Source organism: Alligator sinensis, unplaced genomic scaffold (genome assembly GCF_000455745.1).
Source record: "Alligator sinensis unplaced genomic scaffold, ASM45574v1 scaffold338_1, whole genome shotgun sequence".
Classification (NCBI taxonomy): domain Eukaryota; kingdom Metazoa; phylum Chordata; order Crocodylia; family Alligatoridae; genus Alligator; species Alligator sinensis.
In genome coordinates this window covers 340,973-356,084 of record NW_005842719.1, presented here as the reverse complement: position 1 = coordinate 356,084, position 15,112 = coordinate 340,973, and the positions used below count along the sequence as shown (strand labels likewise).

Genomic DNA, 15,112 nt, shown 5'->3' with positions numbered 1-15,112 from the left:
GGAGCTGTTAAGACTCCGTGGGTTCGAAAATTGGGTATATAGGATAGGGATACATCTAGGATTGTGCTCGGCGACGGGGACAGGCTAGAAGCTAAACAGACCTCCGTTGCATGTTTAAGAAAGGTGCGTTGGGTCCGCAAGGGTCCACATCGCTTGGAGATCTTCACACAGCGAGAAGTCTCCTCCTCCTGGCGAGTTCTGTATCTCTCCAGGTTTCCTCTCTCTCCGACTTGGGCGGAAACTACCCAAGCCTTTTGTACGGCTAGCAAGCCAATAGCTAGCCGCCACGTATGCCTACATTTAGAACCAGCCAATAATGTGGCACGAATCTAAATACAAATGGCAGGAACTCCTTTGCACCGTGCATCACTATGATGCAAAAGAAATGCACCATGCAAAGAAGGCTACAAACGGCGGGAAATACTCTTTTGCACGCGGGTTCTCCTATTGCAGCAAAAAACTCTATCGTGCAAAAAAGCTGCAATTTGGCGGGACCATAATTTAGCGGTGCCGAAGCACACAAAAACAAAAAAACACAACTTTGGGTTGTGACAGTGCAAAGCTGTTTAAAATTCCCTAGGGGCCTCTATACACATGCTTCAGAGTGGGGAGAGGGATCCTTTAAATAGAATGGCTCCGAGAGACACTTTAATTAAAGCACCTTCAGTGTCACATAGTTCAAAATACAGTGGGCAAGGCGGGCTGTCAGTTGGTGGCCTGGCATGGCCAAACCGTGTTTTGGGCCGGGCAAGACTCTGATCACCGGGGGACTCCCCTGGACAGTCTCATGGTGTGGGGTGGCCCAAGAAGCATTTCCATCTCTAAGTCCAAGAACAGTTCCTTATTCAAGCCATTATACTTAGTACAGTGGCTTGTGGGGCTGGCAGCTGGCAGCCTGGCAAGGCCTAACTGCACTTTGGGCCAGGCAAGACTAAGGTCAGAGATATTCAGGAGAGTCCCCCAGTGCCACAGAGGCATGGCGTGGAGTGGTCCAAACAGGATTTCCAGACATAATCTGAGCCCAAGAACCAGGTCCTTATTCAATCCATTGTATTTAGTACAGTGAGAATGGGGGGCTGTCACTTGGCAGCCTGGCACAACGAAACTGTGTTTTGGGCCAGGCAAGACATTGGTCAGGTATGTGCAGGAGAGTTCCTTGGTGCCACAGAGTCATGTTGTGGGGTGACCCAAAATAGATTTCCAGCCATAATCCCGACCCAAAAAGCAATTCCTTATCTGAGCTCATATACTTAGTACAGTGTCAGGGTGTGGGGTGGGGTGGGGGAGGCTGTCAGATGGGTGCCTGGCACGAACAAACAATGCTTTGGGCCAGGTAAGACCATGGTCAGAGATGTCTGGGAGCGTCCTCTGGTGCTACAGAGGCATAGTGTGGGGTGGCCTAGGGAGGATTTGCAGCCATAATCTCATCCCAAACCCAGTTCCTAGTTCGAGCCTTTATACTCAGAACAGTGACTGGGGGGCTGTCAGTTGGCACCTTGGCACGGCATAAATGCGTTTTGGGCCAGTTAAGACACTGGTCAGAAATGTCCAGGGAAGTTCCCTGGTGACACACAGGCTTGGTGTCAAGTGTCCCAGAAAGCATTTCAATCTGTAATCTCAGCCCAAATGCCAGTTCCTTATTCAAGGCTATATGCTTAGTACGGTGGGCACGGGGAGGCCCTCATTTGGCAGCCTGGCACGGCTGAGCCACGCTTTAGGTTAGGCAAGACTCCAGTCAGAGATGTCCAGTAGAGTCCCTCGGTGGCATGGGGTGGCCCAAGAATGATTTCTAGCTATAATCCCAGCCCCAAATCCAATTCCTCATTTGGGTCTATATATTTAGCACAGTGGCTGGGGTGCTGTCAGCTGTCAGCCTGCCATGGCCAAACTGATCCCGCCTGGGTCGCCATGTGCGCGTTCTCTCCCGATCCCATCTGGGTCGCCGGGGGCGAGCCGGGCCCGTCTTTGTGCACACCGGCTGTGGCCAGCAGCCCGGGCATGCGGGGTTGGAGAAAACGGCGGCGCGGTATGATATGCTCGAGCTAGAATCAGTCACGGAGGCATAATGGTTGATTGAAAAGATTATTTACTTACACCCCAGGTGGTCACGGTGTAGGCTGGTCAGCTTTCCAGGCACAGCTCTGCTTGAGTTCTCGGTGGAGGACTCTAATAGACTCGGTTCCTTGACCCCGGAGTGGTTTAGGCTCCGCGGGTTCAATAATTCGTTGTCTGGACTGCGATCGGCGACGGGGAGAGGCTAGAGGTTATGTGCCTCGGAGTTGTTAAGGCTCCGAGGGTTTGGTAAATAGGTCCCCCGGAGTTGTTGAAGCTCCGTGGGTTCGACAAATTAAACCTCTGTTGCCCTCTTAAGGAAAAAGCTGGGTTTGTAGGGATCAGCAGCGCTTAGAGATCCTCACGCTCCTTTCCCGAACTCCACGTGCTTTCTCTCTCTCCGACTTGGGCGGAAACCACCCAAGCCCTTTGTACGGCTAGCAAGCCAATAGCTAGCCGCCATGTATGCCTACATTTAGAACTGGCCAATAATGTGGCATGAATCTAAATACAAATGGCAGGAACTCCTTTGCATCGTGCATCACTGTAATGCAAAAGGAATGCACTATGCAAAGGAAGCTACAGAACTGGCCGGAAAAACTCCTGCACGCGGGTTCTTAATTGCAACAGAACACTCCACCGTGCAAAAGAGGTGCAATTTGGCGGGACCATAATTTAGTGATGCCGAAGCACACACAAACAAGAAAAACCACAACTTTGGGTTGTGACATGGGCCAGGCAAGACCCTGTCCAGAGATGTCCAGGAGAGTCCTCCAGTGCCACAGAGACATAGTGTGGGGCAGCCCAAAAAGAATTTCCAATCATAATCTCAACCCCAAAGCCAGTTCTTTATTCAAGCCATTATACTTAGTACAGTAGGCATGGGGGGCTGCCAGTTAGCAGCCTGACACGGACAAACTGTTCTCTGGACAGGGCAAGACTCTGGTCAGCAGTCTCCAGGAGAGTGCCACAGAGGTATGCTGTGGAATGGCCCCAACAGGACTTCTAGCCATAATCCCAGACCAAAAGCCAGTTCTTTATTTGAGCCATTATACTTAGTACAGTGGGCATGGGGGCTGTCAGTTGGGAACCTGGTTCTTTGGGCTAGACAGGACTGTGGTCAGAATTCTTTGGGACAGTCCCCCAGTGGCATCGACAGGAAGTTTGGAGTGGCCCAAGAAGTATTTTGCCCCTTAATCCCATCCTAATCTGACCTTCATTTAGGGATCTGTACTTTACATATTAATTAGTACATCTGTATAGCTAATGAAATTCTCTCTGTTTGTGATGTGTAATTCTCTCTCTTTGGGATGTGTAATTCATTAATAACAAGCTTTTATTTGGTCTAGATTGGCTTTGAAAAAGAAACTGGGAATAAACAACCAATTTCAGCCTCATCAATCCCTGGTCTGCTATAATTTTTATCTGTTCTGGGCTAAAACGCACAGTTGGTTGTACCAATTCTGAAATTTTTTTCTAAATGTGGATGCCACAGGATTGTTTGGGGCTCAAATACTAAAATGCAGAATATTTTCAGCTTTTTGTGGTTTTCCAATAAGAATTTTTTAGATTAAACATTTGCCCAATTGCAGTTCAACAGTATTTTGCTGGAGTATGTAAACAAATCAATTTGTATATGTTTACACAAATGTGATACAAAATCAAGATCATCTTTAAAAAGAATCTTGTTTTAAATCCAGGTTTATATAAAACATCAAGCATATGTACGGGATACTTTGAAAAACATTTTTGTTGAAATAAAATTTGATAGGATATTTAATATGTAAAAATGATAAAATTGCATTAAACATGATAGTCATTTAGAAAAATGTCTAGATTATGATTAGGAAATAGCTTCACTAAAATCTTACATTTGGACCTCACCTGTCAATTTTGTGTTGAGACTTTGATTGACTGGAGGCTGACTGTGTATCTTAGTGCATTTGAGTATGATATTTTCCTCAAGAGGAGAGAGTTTAAAGAAGGTGATGGCACCTGAGTTTCAAATATTATGATCTCGGATTTCACTTTGTGGTTCATTTGTAGAATCTGGACTTGTTGGGAGGATGGGATTATGTTGCTAATTTAAATGCTGAAAGGAGCAACACTTAAATGTTCTAATTATAATATATTTTCAAAGTTTAAATGCCTGTCAAAAAGCCAAGAAATAATTATTGTTCTTTAACTCCTTAGAAAATCAAATCACTGGGTCAGTGCTGCCTTCCCTCACTAAATCTGATCTTGAAAACCTGGGAATTGGGTAAGAACTTCTTGAATTTATGTAGTAACATGTATAAAATTTTTGTCAGCTTTTCTGTTGGAGGACTTTCATTATTTTAATTATAAGGATGCCTTTATTTCTCATTGACTTTGTTTAGTTGTCTTTTGTATGCCTCTTAAATAAAAGCAAATCAATGAATGTTTCATATTCAAGTAAATGTGGTATAACTCTGATTATAAGACAATCCCCTCCAACAATTAGATTCTGTAAATGGAAATGTTATAAATTTGTTTTAATTTTCCAGGTATAGAATCTAATTGTTGGGGATTTGCCTTGAAATTGTCCCTTTCCCACTCCTACAGCAGGGACAATAAATCTGGGTGGTGGCTAGGTAGCCCCTTGTCCTTTGCCCCTTCCTCCCTACTGTCAGACTCGGGTCTCCCTGAGCACAAGGAGACAAGAGAAAAAAATTAAAACACTGACAGATGAACTGATGCATTTTATTTTTCTTTTCAAATTGGTGCAAGTTTTAGTACAGGTACTACCTTTAAGAAGCACCTTTGTATACAGGACAAACTATGCATGATAATCAAGGATCCAGATTTTCTCTTTTTATGGGGGAAAACACGTGTCTTCTCTTTGTAACGGGAAAAACCATGGGAAACCTTGCAGGATGGCAGAGTTCCAGCCTGCAAGGAACTACTTGGGGTTGCGGGGAGCAGGGGAGGGAGAGAGTGCTGTGTGTGTGGTGGCCAAGCAGCAGCGGAGAGCAGTTTCCTCTGGGCAAGTCTATGCGGGTGAGGAGGGGAAGGAACCCAGGGGATTCATTGCAGAGCTGCAGGCCCAGGGGACATATTGCAGAGTGGGGGGGGCATGTGCTTAAGATTTCTGTGTCCACAGCAGGGTGTGGGGCTGCAGCCAGGCAGGACCAGCTCTGGGCAGGACCTGATATGGGAGGGAGCACCGCACTGCCATGGCTGCCAAGATGTGGCTCTTTTGTGCCCCCCCACTGCTGCCAGGTGGGCAGGGACTGCCTCACCTTGGAGGCCATGGCAGCGTGACAGTCCTGCCCACTGGGCGCCTCGCAGCTCCTGCCCAGAGCTGTTCTGGCCTGGCTGCAGCCCCATACTCTGTGAGCACAGTCTGGGGGGACACATGCCCCCTCTAGCCTTGCCACCATGTTGCCTGTGCCCCCTCCCAGCCTCCCACATGTTACCCAGCCCCCTCTCCCTTCTTACAAACCCACCCCATTCCCCTCACACACTGCAGGGGCTGGGGGTAGGAGGCCTGTGGGCCAGAAGTGAGGGGCACCAGCAGGGCTGGAGGGCTGTGAGCTGGGAGTGAGGGGCAGGGCAAGGCACCGGCATATCAGGGCTGTTCAGCACCACAAAGCAGCAGGGGAGGACAGCCACAGCTGGACCCACATCCTGGTGAGCAAAGGGGTAAGGGGTAGCTCTGATTTTCTATGATAAAAAATTCCAAAATCACACACCAAAATTCATAGGTACTTAAAACTTACCATATGATTGAAGTGCTGGTAGACTTTCAAATTGCTTTAAAATTGTAAGTACATCAATAAAACATTGCGCTCAACTTGTGTGTGTGTGTGTGTGTGTAATGGTGTTTCATTTTAATTGTGGAAAAACACAAAGTTGTTTGTTTTTAATCAGGGAATTTGGGATTTTTAAACAGAAAACCAGGATCCCTGATGATCATTAGTTCAGAGCCAAAAAGCCTGTTATTTACTATAAGGTTAATCAGGCTGGGCCCCAGCAGAGTCAACAGTGTTTCAAGCCATGATGACTCCCTAGCTCAGCACTGCTCAGTATGTGTGTGTATTCCATATATTTCTACCCCCACGACTGAGAAGATGCACATGCTAATTAGCCCCCCACTCACAAGTGGAGCTGAGTGTTCTTGTCATGTATCCCAGGATCCTTCAAGAATTATGCAGATGAGGTGCAGGGCAACCTGGTCAGATTGCACCTCATGGAGGGCAGGACCTCTAATCATATACAACAGGCTGAGAGGGCAGGTAACAGGGATTCTCGGTGAGCTGTTTGGTTGTCTGTTTGGTGATGTTGGCCAAACATTTAAGTCTGGGGAAGAAAGAGGAATCATAGGACATCAGAAAGAAAGGCACAGGTCAACTGTGGGAGTGAAGAGGAAGTTGAAATATATGCAGTGTAGTGGCTCATCATGACTTGAAAAAGGGTCGGTGCTGAGGGGGACTCTACTTAACGGGCATGGATATATCTTATTCAGAAGGGGACACCAACCGATCTCTGTGGTGGATTTTCATCAGAGTTTTTGGTATCAAGGATGGGTGCTGGAGCTTGATTTGTCCTTTTTGAGTGCCAGCCAAGTATTGTGGTATCTTCAGGCCTGATCACCCTAGGGAGCAACTGCCTGTGTTTTTTGTTTTTTGTGGTTTATTTTAAAGGCCACACCAAAAAAAAAAGAAAGAAAGAAAGAAAGAAAGGTTTCCATAGTTTGGCTCATTATGGGCTGTGTGTTTTATAGTCATTCTCTGTGTTGACTGCATTTTAATCAACTTCCAATACCTGCATAGGACGCAAGACCTTTCCTGCCTCAGGCGAGGGGTTGGACTAGATCAGGGGTTCCATAGGTGATGCGTAGAGAGGACTGGGGGGGGAGCATGTGCCCTCCTGAGATTGGCTGCTGCCAAAGCCACTGCCAGCTTCTGCAGGCAGTCACCACTTGCACCTGCCCTCCCCTTGCTGCTGACGCAGCAGCCAGTGGCTGTGGGCAGTCCCTACTCGCTGCCATGGTGCCTGCACGCGCGCGCCCCCCCCATAGTCTCAGGATGCACCAGTCGTTCATGAGGGGTCCCAACCACCGGGCCATGGCCCGGTACGGGGCCGCCGTGGGTTGGCTGCCGGGTTGTGGCTTCTGCTGCCGGCATTCATGTGCACTGTGTGGGGTTAAAGCTGTGTGGCGAGGCAGCTGGCTCTGTGCTCCCTGTCTTGCTCCCACCACCATGGCTGCACCTGGTGAGGCACTGCACGTGCACCAGGTACCAGGGCTTGTGCTGGGCTGGGCAGGACCCCCCAGCCCCATCCATGGCTGGGAGTGGGGGGATGCGGGTGGGGAAATGCCCAGGGCAGAAGACAGGGCGGCGGCTCAGCTGCTTGATCTTAGGAAAGGCAGCAGAGCCCCTTCTTCCCAGGCAGCCCCAGCTGGGTCCACCCAGGCCATCGCCTGCACAGCCCCCTCCCCTGCAGGGTCTCCCGGTGCCCCAACCTGATCCAATCCTCGCAACCCCACCACCACCCTAAAAATTAAATGTAAATATGTAAATCACTTTTAAATATGTAAATGAGATAGTTTGCCAGTCCGCAGCATAAAAAGGTTGGGAACCCCTGGACTAGATGACCTTTTGAGGTGCCTTCCAGCCCAACTTCTCTATGATTTCTAAGATAATTGGTTTTCATTACTGAGTATATGCTGCTTTTGGCAGCAGTTTAATGATAGACCATGTATTTAATGAGATTTCCTTGTATGTGATTGTAAGAGAAGGAGCTTTTTCCCCCATGTTGACTGTACAGTGGTTATCTTAGTTCTGTCTTCCACTAACACTGACAAAGTTCTAATACTTTTCTTGGAAAGTTATGAGAATAAGTAGGTGATTTAATAGACGTTTTAACGTGTGAGATTTCATGTAGTCTTGTTCAGTTCAGTTTACCTGTTGTTTGCTGTTGTACAAGATTAGGTATTCACATGAAGTGAACTTAAGTTAAAAATGGTAGTTTGGTGTGTTAGGGAGTGATATGAAATATGTGTACTCTGTATAAAAACAGTTTTTGAAGTCGGATTTTGAACAGCTAAAAATGGATGGGGAGAATATAATGTTACTTATGTCATTGTTTTTCTGAGAACATCGAGGGTAATTTTGCAATGGGGCAGAATACATAACTGTCACAACTATTATAAAATAATGAAGCAGGGCTTTGAAAGGGCCTTGAAATCATAGATTCCGAACCCTAGCTAAAAGCAGAATTATATCTCTTTAAACCATCCTAGAAAAATGTTTGTCTGTTAGAAAGGAGAAATTAATATGTGTAAGGGACCTAGGCACAGATGGTCTGGCCTAATGGTTAGGCTGCCGAGAGAAAGCAAGACTGGGGGACTGCATCAAAGGGAAGGACCCATATACCAAAGCCAGAGGGAAATCCAGAAGTAGAGTCAATGGCACAAATCAGGGTCAGGATCTGGGGGTCAGATACCAAGCACCAATGTAGGGGACAACCCACTGGGCAAAGTCCAGAAACCGAGCCAAATCAGGGTCAGGAACCAGGAAACAGAATCTTGGGGAAATACAAAGCTGAAGTCCAGAAATAAAGTCAGGAACCAGGAGAACCAATGTAGGAACTGCAGCAGAACTGTTGACTGGCCTTCAGACTCAGGGCCCTAGTTGGTGTTAAATGGATACATGTTAGTCTATAAGCTTTCCCAAGCTTCCCTGGCTGAGTTGTTAGGTAAACTTGCTTTCGCACCTTCTTCACTGAATAGTTCACATCTTTCTACATCATTATACTCAATCTGAGTATAAAGTTTTGGTAGTTGTGCTGTGGCAGATCTTTTTTTGGCATTGATTCTGACTTTGCAGCAGACTACAGCATGGTTAGTGTCATAGTCAGGACTGTGGTAAGACCTTGTGTGCAGGATTTCTTTCAGGTGATGGTGCCTGGTCAGTACTAGATCTAATTGGTGCCAATGCCCTGATCTTGGATGTTTCTGCAGTCTGTCTTGTGATTTTTCTCAGTGAAGTAGATGTTTGTTACGCGTGGATTTTTTTTGTACAGAGTTCCAAAACTTGACCATTTTCATTCATATAACCAATTCTGTGTTTACCCAGAATACCAGGCATGCTCAGTAGGCTGTATTATGGCTGCTTAGGTGCTGGAGGAACTGGCCTGGTTCATGTGTAACACAGTGTCAGTTGTACTGGGCAGCAAGATCATGGAGACTGGAAGCATGCCTCCCTGGGCTCCATGTTCTTGTTCCAACTGATTTGTGGGATTAAACATGTTTCCAACTGGATGATTCCTGTGTAAATTGAACAAATGCTAATCTTTTATATAGTAAATTTGCATTAAAAATGTATTTGGATGTGGTGGGAAAAGTACTGTTAATAGGGAGAAAGTACAGAGGGGAGGAGGAGTTAAGAAAAGATTAAACTCACCTTAACATACAAAAAAATGGGATACACTCTAATGATAGTCCTCAGATGCTCTGATAAAGGATTTGATACCTCTGCCACTTTTAGGAGGTCTTGCGACAATGGTGGTGTAAAACATAATAGAGTACAAAAGCAGCAATGATAAAATAAAGGATGATATAGTAAAAGAATTCTGTGGCTAGTCTAAAAGGTATCTCTCTCAAATGTTAACCGTGTGACTACTCCTCAAAAAAGAAAAATAATACTACTATATTTATCCATATCCAAGACAACTTTTGAATTTAAGTCAACCCCCCAATAATTAGATTCTATACATGGAAAATTATAATTTTGTTATAACTTTCCATTTATAGAATCTAACTTTTCAGGTGGTTGACTTAAATTTGCCTTTTCTTCTTCCCTCTCCCTTTCCCCTGTTGGCACTGGATTTAAGACCCAGTCCTGATACCTTGTTCTTGGGAGGACTCAAACCCTCAGACCGACCACAACTTCTTCCATTCAATAATGGGCAAATTTGATTGATACACAGTAATATTACTCTTATTTTCTGTGTCAAAGGACACTAAGACACGCCTGTTCCTTAAAGGGCAGAAGCAGCCTATCCAGAGAGGCCTATGAGCTAGGCAGAGCACCACAGCTGCAGGTTGCCTGGGCAGTAGGCTAATAATGAGGGAATTAGCTGGGTCCTGTACATGGTCAGCTGACTGGGAGGAGGCAGGGCCCTGAGCACATACAAGCCCTAGGGCTGGGGCTGGCAGGGGTTAGTTCTCTGGCAGCTGCCAGGGGAAAGTGCTTCTTCATGAAGAAACTATTCAGAGACGTTTGGCTGCCTGCAAGACTAATAGGAGTCAAGGAACTCATAAGGTACCCAGGGGTAGGAGGCACACAATACTAGGGGAGAAGTTTGCCTTCTTAAAGGGGCTGTGTGTGGCCTCCATCGTTACTGTTGCGTTATAGCCCAGGGGCTTATGTTTTTGTTGTCATTTGCACTGTAAGTTTGGAGTGAGGCTTAAAGGGGAGGTTTGGAGGCCTCATTAGTGCCCAGATAGGGGCACATGATTGTGGAGAGCCCAGTGCCAGCAGGGTGCAGCAGATGAGGACCAGGATACCAGTGATGAGAGGAGATTGATTACAGCTAGTGCCTCAAAGCCAGGCCTAACATAGTGGGTCTAGGCTAGAAGGCCTAGTTACATAACAGGGGTGGAGGCTGAGTAGGCTGAGACCCCAACAGAGGGAGCAATATTCGTATACCATCCGAAAGGCTTGGGGTGTGGTAAAGGGGAGGTTTTGGAGCCACGCATCTAGCTCATAAAGCTTGAAGTGTGCTGTGAGGCACCGACTTAGAGCAGGACCTGGCAAGGGGTCTAAGAACTCGCAGGGTTTAGTAGGGTCCAACAGGACTATGGCTGCACAAACTCATGGACAACCTCCCTTCTTACTGTTTTTACCAATAAGATGCAGCAGGCAAGATTAGAAGATGCCCGCAGGGCAGACCTGGCATGGTCATGGAGCCCTATGGGCATCACGGCCATCCCTGGGGACCCCGCACCATGACATAATGCAAGCAAGATGATTACAGAATATAATGCCAATTATTTTTCCGTCCCTAGGGCGTTCACAAGGAGAGTGGTACATGAGCACCAGCTCATGGTTCTTTCTTGAATGTCAGCAGTCTGGAGGTTGAGGGATGATGCCTACCACCCCCACGGTGGGGTGAATGAGATGGGCTAGTGGTGGCCTCAGGACTCCCTCTCTACCCCGGAATCCCCTTGTTGCTCTGAAATCCCTCCTGTTGTATTCTTTCCCCTCTGACCTTATTTCTGGGTGCTGTTGGTTGATTTCCCTGTGGTTGCAGTGCTGTCCATGTTCTGTTCTGTCAGCATATCCCTGTTTTACAAACATATCACACGCATACATCTTAACTTGGTCATTTATTGGTGTATTAATTTGGGCATGTCTGGCCTCCTAATTTGGTCTGTCAACTAAAACCAGAAATTCCAGTTGCTTTCCAGGAGTTTTGCAGCTAGTCACTGTGACCTAATTCCAACTCTGAAGAGTCCCTTATCTTTGTTGTGCAACAGTGTTTGGATGTTTTTAATTTCCTAGGATGCATGTGCCTGTTTGCCTGTTAGCTTTAGACACCGTTGGCTTTAGGCTTTGAAGGCTGAGAACATGAAACTGTTACAAACAGACTTTTAGAAACCAATGAGCCCTTGTCATTTCCCTGGACCATTGTTCTAATGCCTACAAGCCAACTCCTAAAAGCAAATGTTTAAATATCATCATTACCCCTGCTGCAGGGAAAGCAGTGGCATGCATGCAAACAGGATGGAAAACAGTGGCAGGTGAGCAGGCAACCTTCGCTCTGTCTGCCCCCATGCCACTTGTCTCCCCACCAGTGCCTGTACTTCTCTGCCACTTCCCCCCCACTACTCCTTCCCTCTTCCTGATGCCTGCCCCCTTGCTTTCCCAGTTTGGTGCCTCTGGCTTTGTCCTGGGACTTGGAGCACACAGTACCTCTGGCCCTGGCCAGGCAGCGGTAGTGGCAGCAGCCCTGGCCCCAGTTGTGGAACCAGAACCACAGAAGCTCCTCTGCAATTCTCCTGGGCTGAACAATTCATGGTGTCCCCCATATTCCCCCAAACCCTTCTCTTCCCCTTACCACATCGTCTCCCTTGCATGCCCCCTATGCTTCCTCCACAACGCACAGTCTCTTCTGCACTCCCTCTGTCACTGTGCAGTCTTTCCTATGATTTCCCACCCCCATGGGGCTACACACTGTGTGATCTTTCCTGCCCTCCCCCTCCACACTTTGCAGATTGTTGGCCATAAGAGCTGTCTTGTGTCATCATGTGATTGTTCCCTCTGTGTTGAGTCAAAAGAAATGCATTTCAAAAGAAGACCATTCCCACTCTATCTGAGCTATAGTGCTGTTACAGATTACCTTTAAGCCATCATAAAGGCACTTAAAATGGGAGTATAACTCCTGTTCTATACCCCCTATAAATGTTTTAAAGATAACCCTCACCTGAATTGGCTTATCTTTGATCTGTTGTACCCAGGTTGTTCCAGGGTATTGTTAGTCTGCTCTGGGGAGATTAAACTCTTAGGCCACGTCCAGATGAGCGAGCAGTTTGAGATGCTACACGAGGTACGCTAGGAACGAACAAATGTTCCCTGTGCTGCACGTTTGTAGCACAGACTCCAAGATTGATATGGGGAAATTCTTGTATCAAAAACACGCCAGAAAAAAGCGGTACAGGGAGTGCTCCTGTGGTGTGCCCTGAAACAACCAGAGGCTGGATCCTCCAAAGGCATGCTCTAGCACTTGGCCAGAGTGTCTCTATGCTTGCCACATGCCCCTGTTGCTCCAGCATGCTGCCTCGGCATGCTGGAGCAAATAGAAGCAGGGCAGAGCTGCAGCAGTGTCTCGGATCCAGGCTGTGACCCATGTCCTGGTGTTGGGACAGAGCTGCTGCTGGACGGGAGTGAGTTGGGGGCAGGCAGGGGCTGCAGGTCAGGAGTGAGGGGCACTGGTGGGGCTGTGGGTCATGGTGTCCCCCATATTCCCCCAAACCCTTCTCTTCCCCTTACCACATCGTCTCCCTTGCATGCCCCCTATGCTTCCTCCACAACGCACAGTCTCTTCTGCACTCCCTCTGTCACTGTGCAGTCTTTCCTATGATTTCCCACCCCCATGGGGCTACACACTGTGTGATCTTTCCTGCCCTCCCCCTCCACACTTTGCAGATTGTTGGCCATAAGAGCTGTCTTGTGTCATCATGTGATTGTTCCCTCTGTGTTGAGTCAAAAGAAATGCATTTCAAAAGAAGACCATTCCCACTCTATCTGAGCTATAGTGCTGTTACAGATTACCTTTAAGCCATCATAAAGGCACTTAAAATGGGAGTATAACTCCTGTTCTATACCCCCTATAAATGTTTTAAAGATAACCCTCACCTGAATTGGCTTATCTTTGATCTGTTGTACCCAGGTTGTTCCAGGGTATTGTTAGTCTGCTCTGGGGAGATTAAACTCTTAGGCCACGTCCAGATGAGCGAGCAGTTTGAGATGCTACACGAGGTACGCTAGGAACGAACAAATGTTCCCTGTGCTGCACGTTTGTAGCACAGACTCCAAGATTGATATGGGGAAATTCTTGTATCAAAAACACGCCAGAAAAAAGCGGTACAGGGAGTGCTCCTGTGGTGTGCCCTGAAACAACCAGAGGCTGGATCCTCCAAAGGCATGCTCTAGCACTTGGCCAGAGTGTCTCTATGCTTGCCACATGCCCCTGTTGCTCCAGCATGCTGCCTCGGCATGCTGGAGCAAATAGAAGCAGGGCAGAGCTGCAGCAGTGTCTCGGATCCAGGCTGTGACCCATGTCCTGGTGTTGGGACAGAGCTGCTGCTGGACGGGAGTGAGTTGGGGGCAGGCAGGGGCTGCAGGTCAGGAGTGAGGGGCACTGGTGGGGCTGTGGGTTGGGAGTGAGGGGCAAGGGCATGGGCAGGGCGTTGGCATCCTAATACTGCTCAGCGCTCCACATCCTGGTGAGCAAAGTAGGCAGGGGCAGCTCTGACTTTTCTATGATAAAGAAAACCCCAAAAACAAACACCAAAGTGTATAGACATTTAGAAGTCATTTTATTATGTTGATCGAGGCATTGGTAGGCTTCCAAATTATTTTAAAATTGTAAATATATTAATAACACATTGTCCAACTGATCTCATCGTGGTGGTGTTTCATTGTAATTGTGGAAGAATGCAGATTTGGGGTATTTTAATGAGGTAATTTGGGGTTTATCAGAGAATTTGCAATTTTTTTAACGGAATACCAGGAGCCCTGCTGGTAAATCAGGTGGCAGGACCAGGCAGAGGAGCCTGCCCAGGACCAGCACTGAGGACCCAACTGGAGGGCAGATGAGATAGCTGACCTTGGCCATTTAGGGTCAGGAGGATGTGCTTTCACAGATCAAACCAGACCACTGCAATGAGCACATCTTCCAGGTGATAGCTGCCTAGATGGCAGAGTGCACCAGAAGACATGACAGCAGTGCTGCTTGAGGGCCAACTGTGAAGCCATGGCCCAGTGGCAGTTGGCCCAGGGGTGCAAGAGCAGGGGCAGGCAATTTATTTTGGGCGGAGGGGCGCTTACCCAGGTTTGGCAGCCTATGGAGGGCCGCTTGGGTAGCCCTGCCCCTTGACAGATGCCTCACCCCTTGACAGGTGCCCTGCCCCCTGGTCACCATCTTGGGACCAATGTCCCAATGTCTTGGGACCAATGTCCCAGGGCCAGCACTGGTGGAGCCCAAAGTGGGGCACAGGCTGGCAGGGGTCTGGGGAGCTGGGCTGGGCTGCACCGGCGGGGAGCTGGCTCGGCTCCATAGAGCCCCTGCTGGCTGGGACCCCTGCACTCCTGCCATCCTGCTCTTGGCCCCACTGATACTGGCCCCGGGGCACCGGTGCGGGCCGCATGCTCCCACTGGCTCCCTGCCCACTCACACCCACTGTCCCTCAGCCCCGTGGTACAGGCGGGCAGTGCACAGCCCTGACCCCCTGCTTGCCAGCAGGGAAGAAGCTGGTCGTGAGTGCAGGGAGAAAAGTGGCCCCTTGCCCGCCCCATGGCCGGTGCTCCCT

General features: G+C 48.0%; 1 protein-coding gene across 1 annotated transcript in view; it reads left to right on the top strand.

Moving 5' to 3' along the window:
• Positions 1 to 15,112, top strand: part of SAMHD1 (SAM and HD domain containing deoxynucleoside triphosphate triphosphohydrolase 1) — a 106,338-nt gene that overhangs the window by 9,235 nt on the left and 81,991 nt on the right. Inside the window, exon 3 of the mRNA XM_025216270.1 lies at positions 4,246 to 4,312. Within this exon, the coding sequence (XP_025072055.1) occupies positions 4,246 to 4,312 (67 nt within the window). The remainder of the gene's footprint in view (positions 1 to 4,245; positions 4,313 to 15,112) is intronic.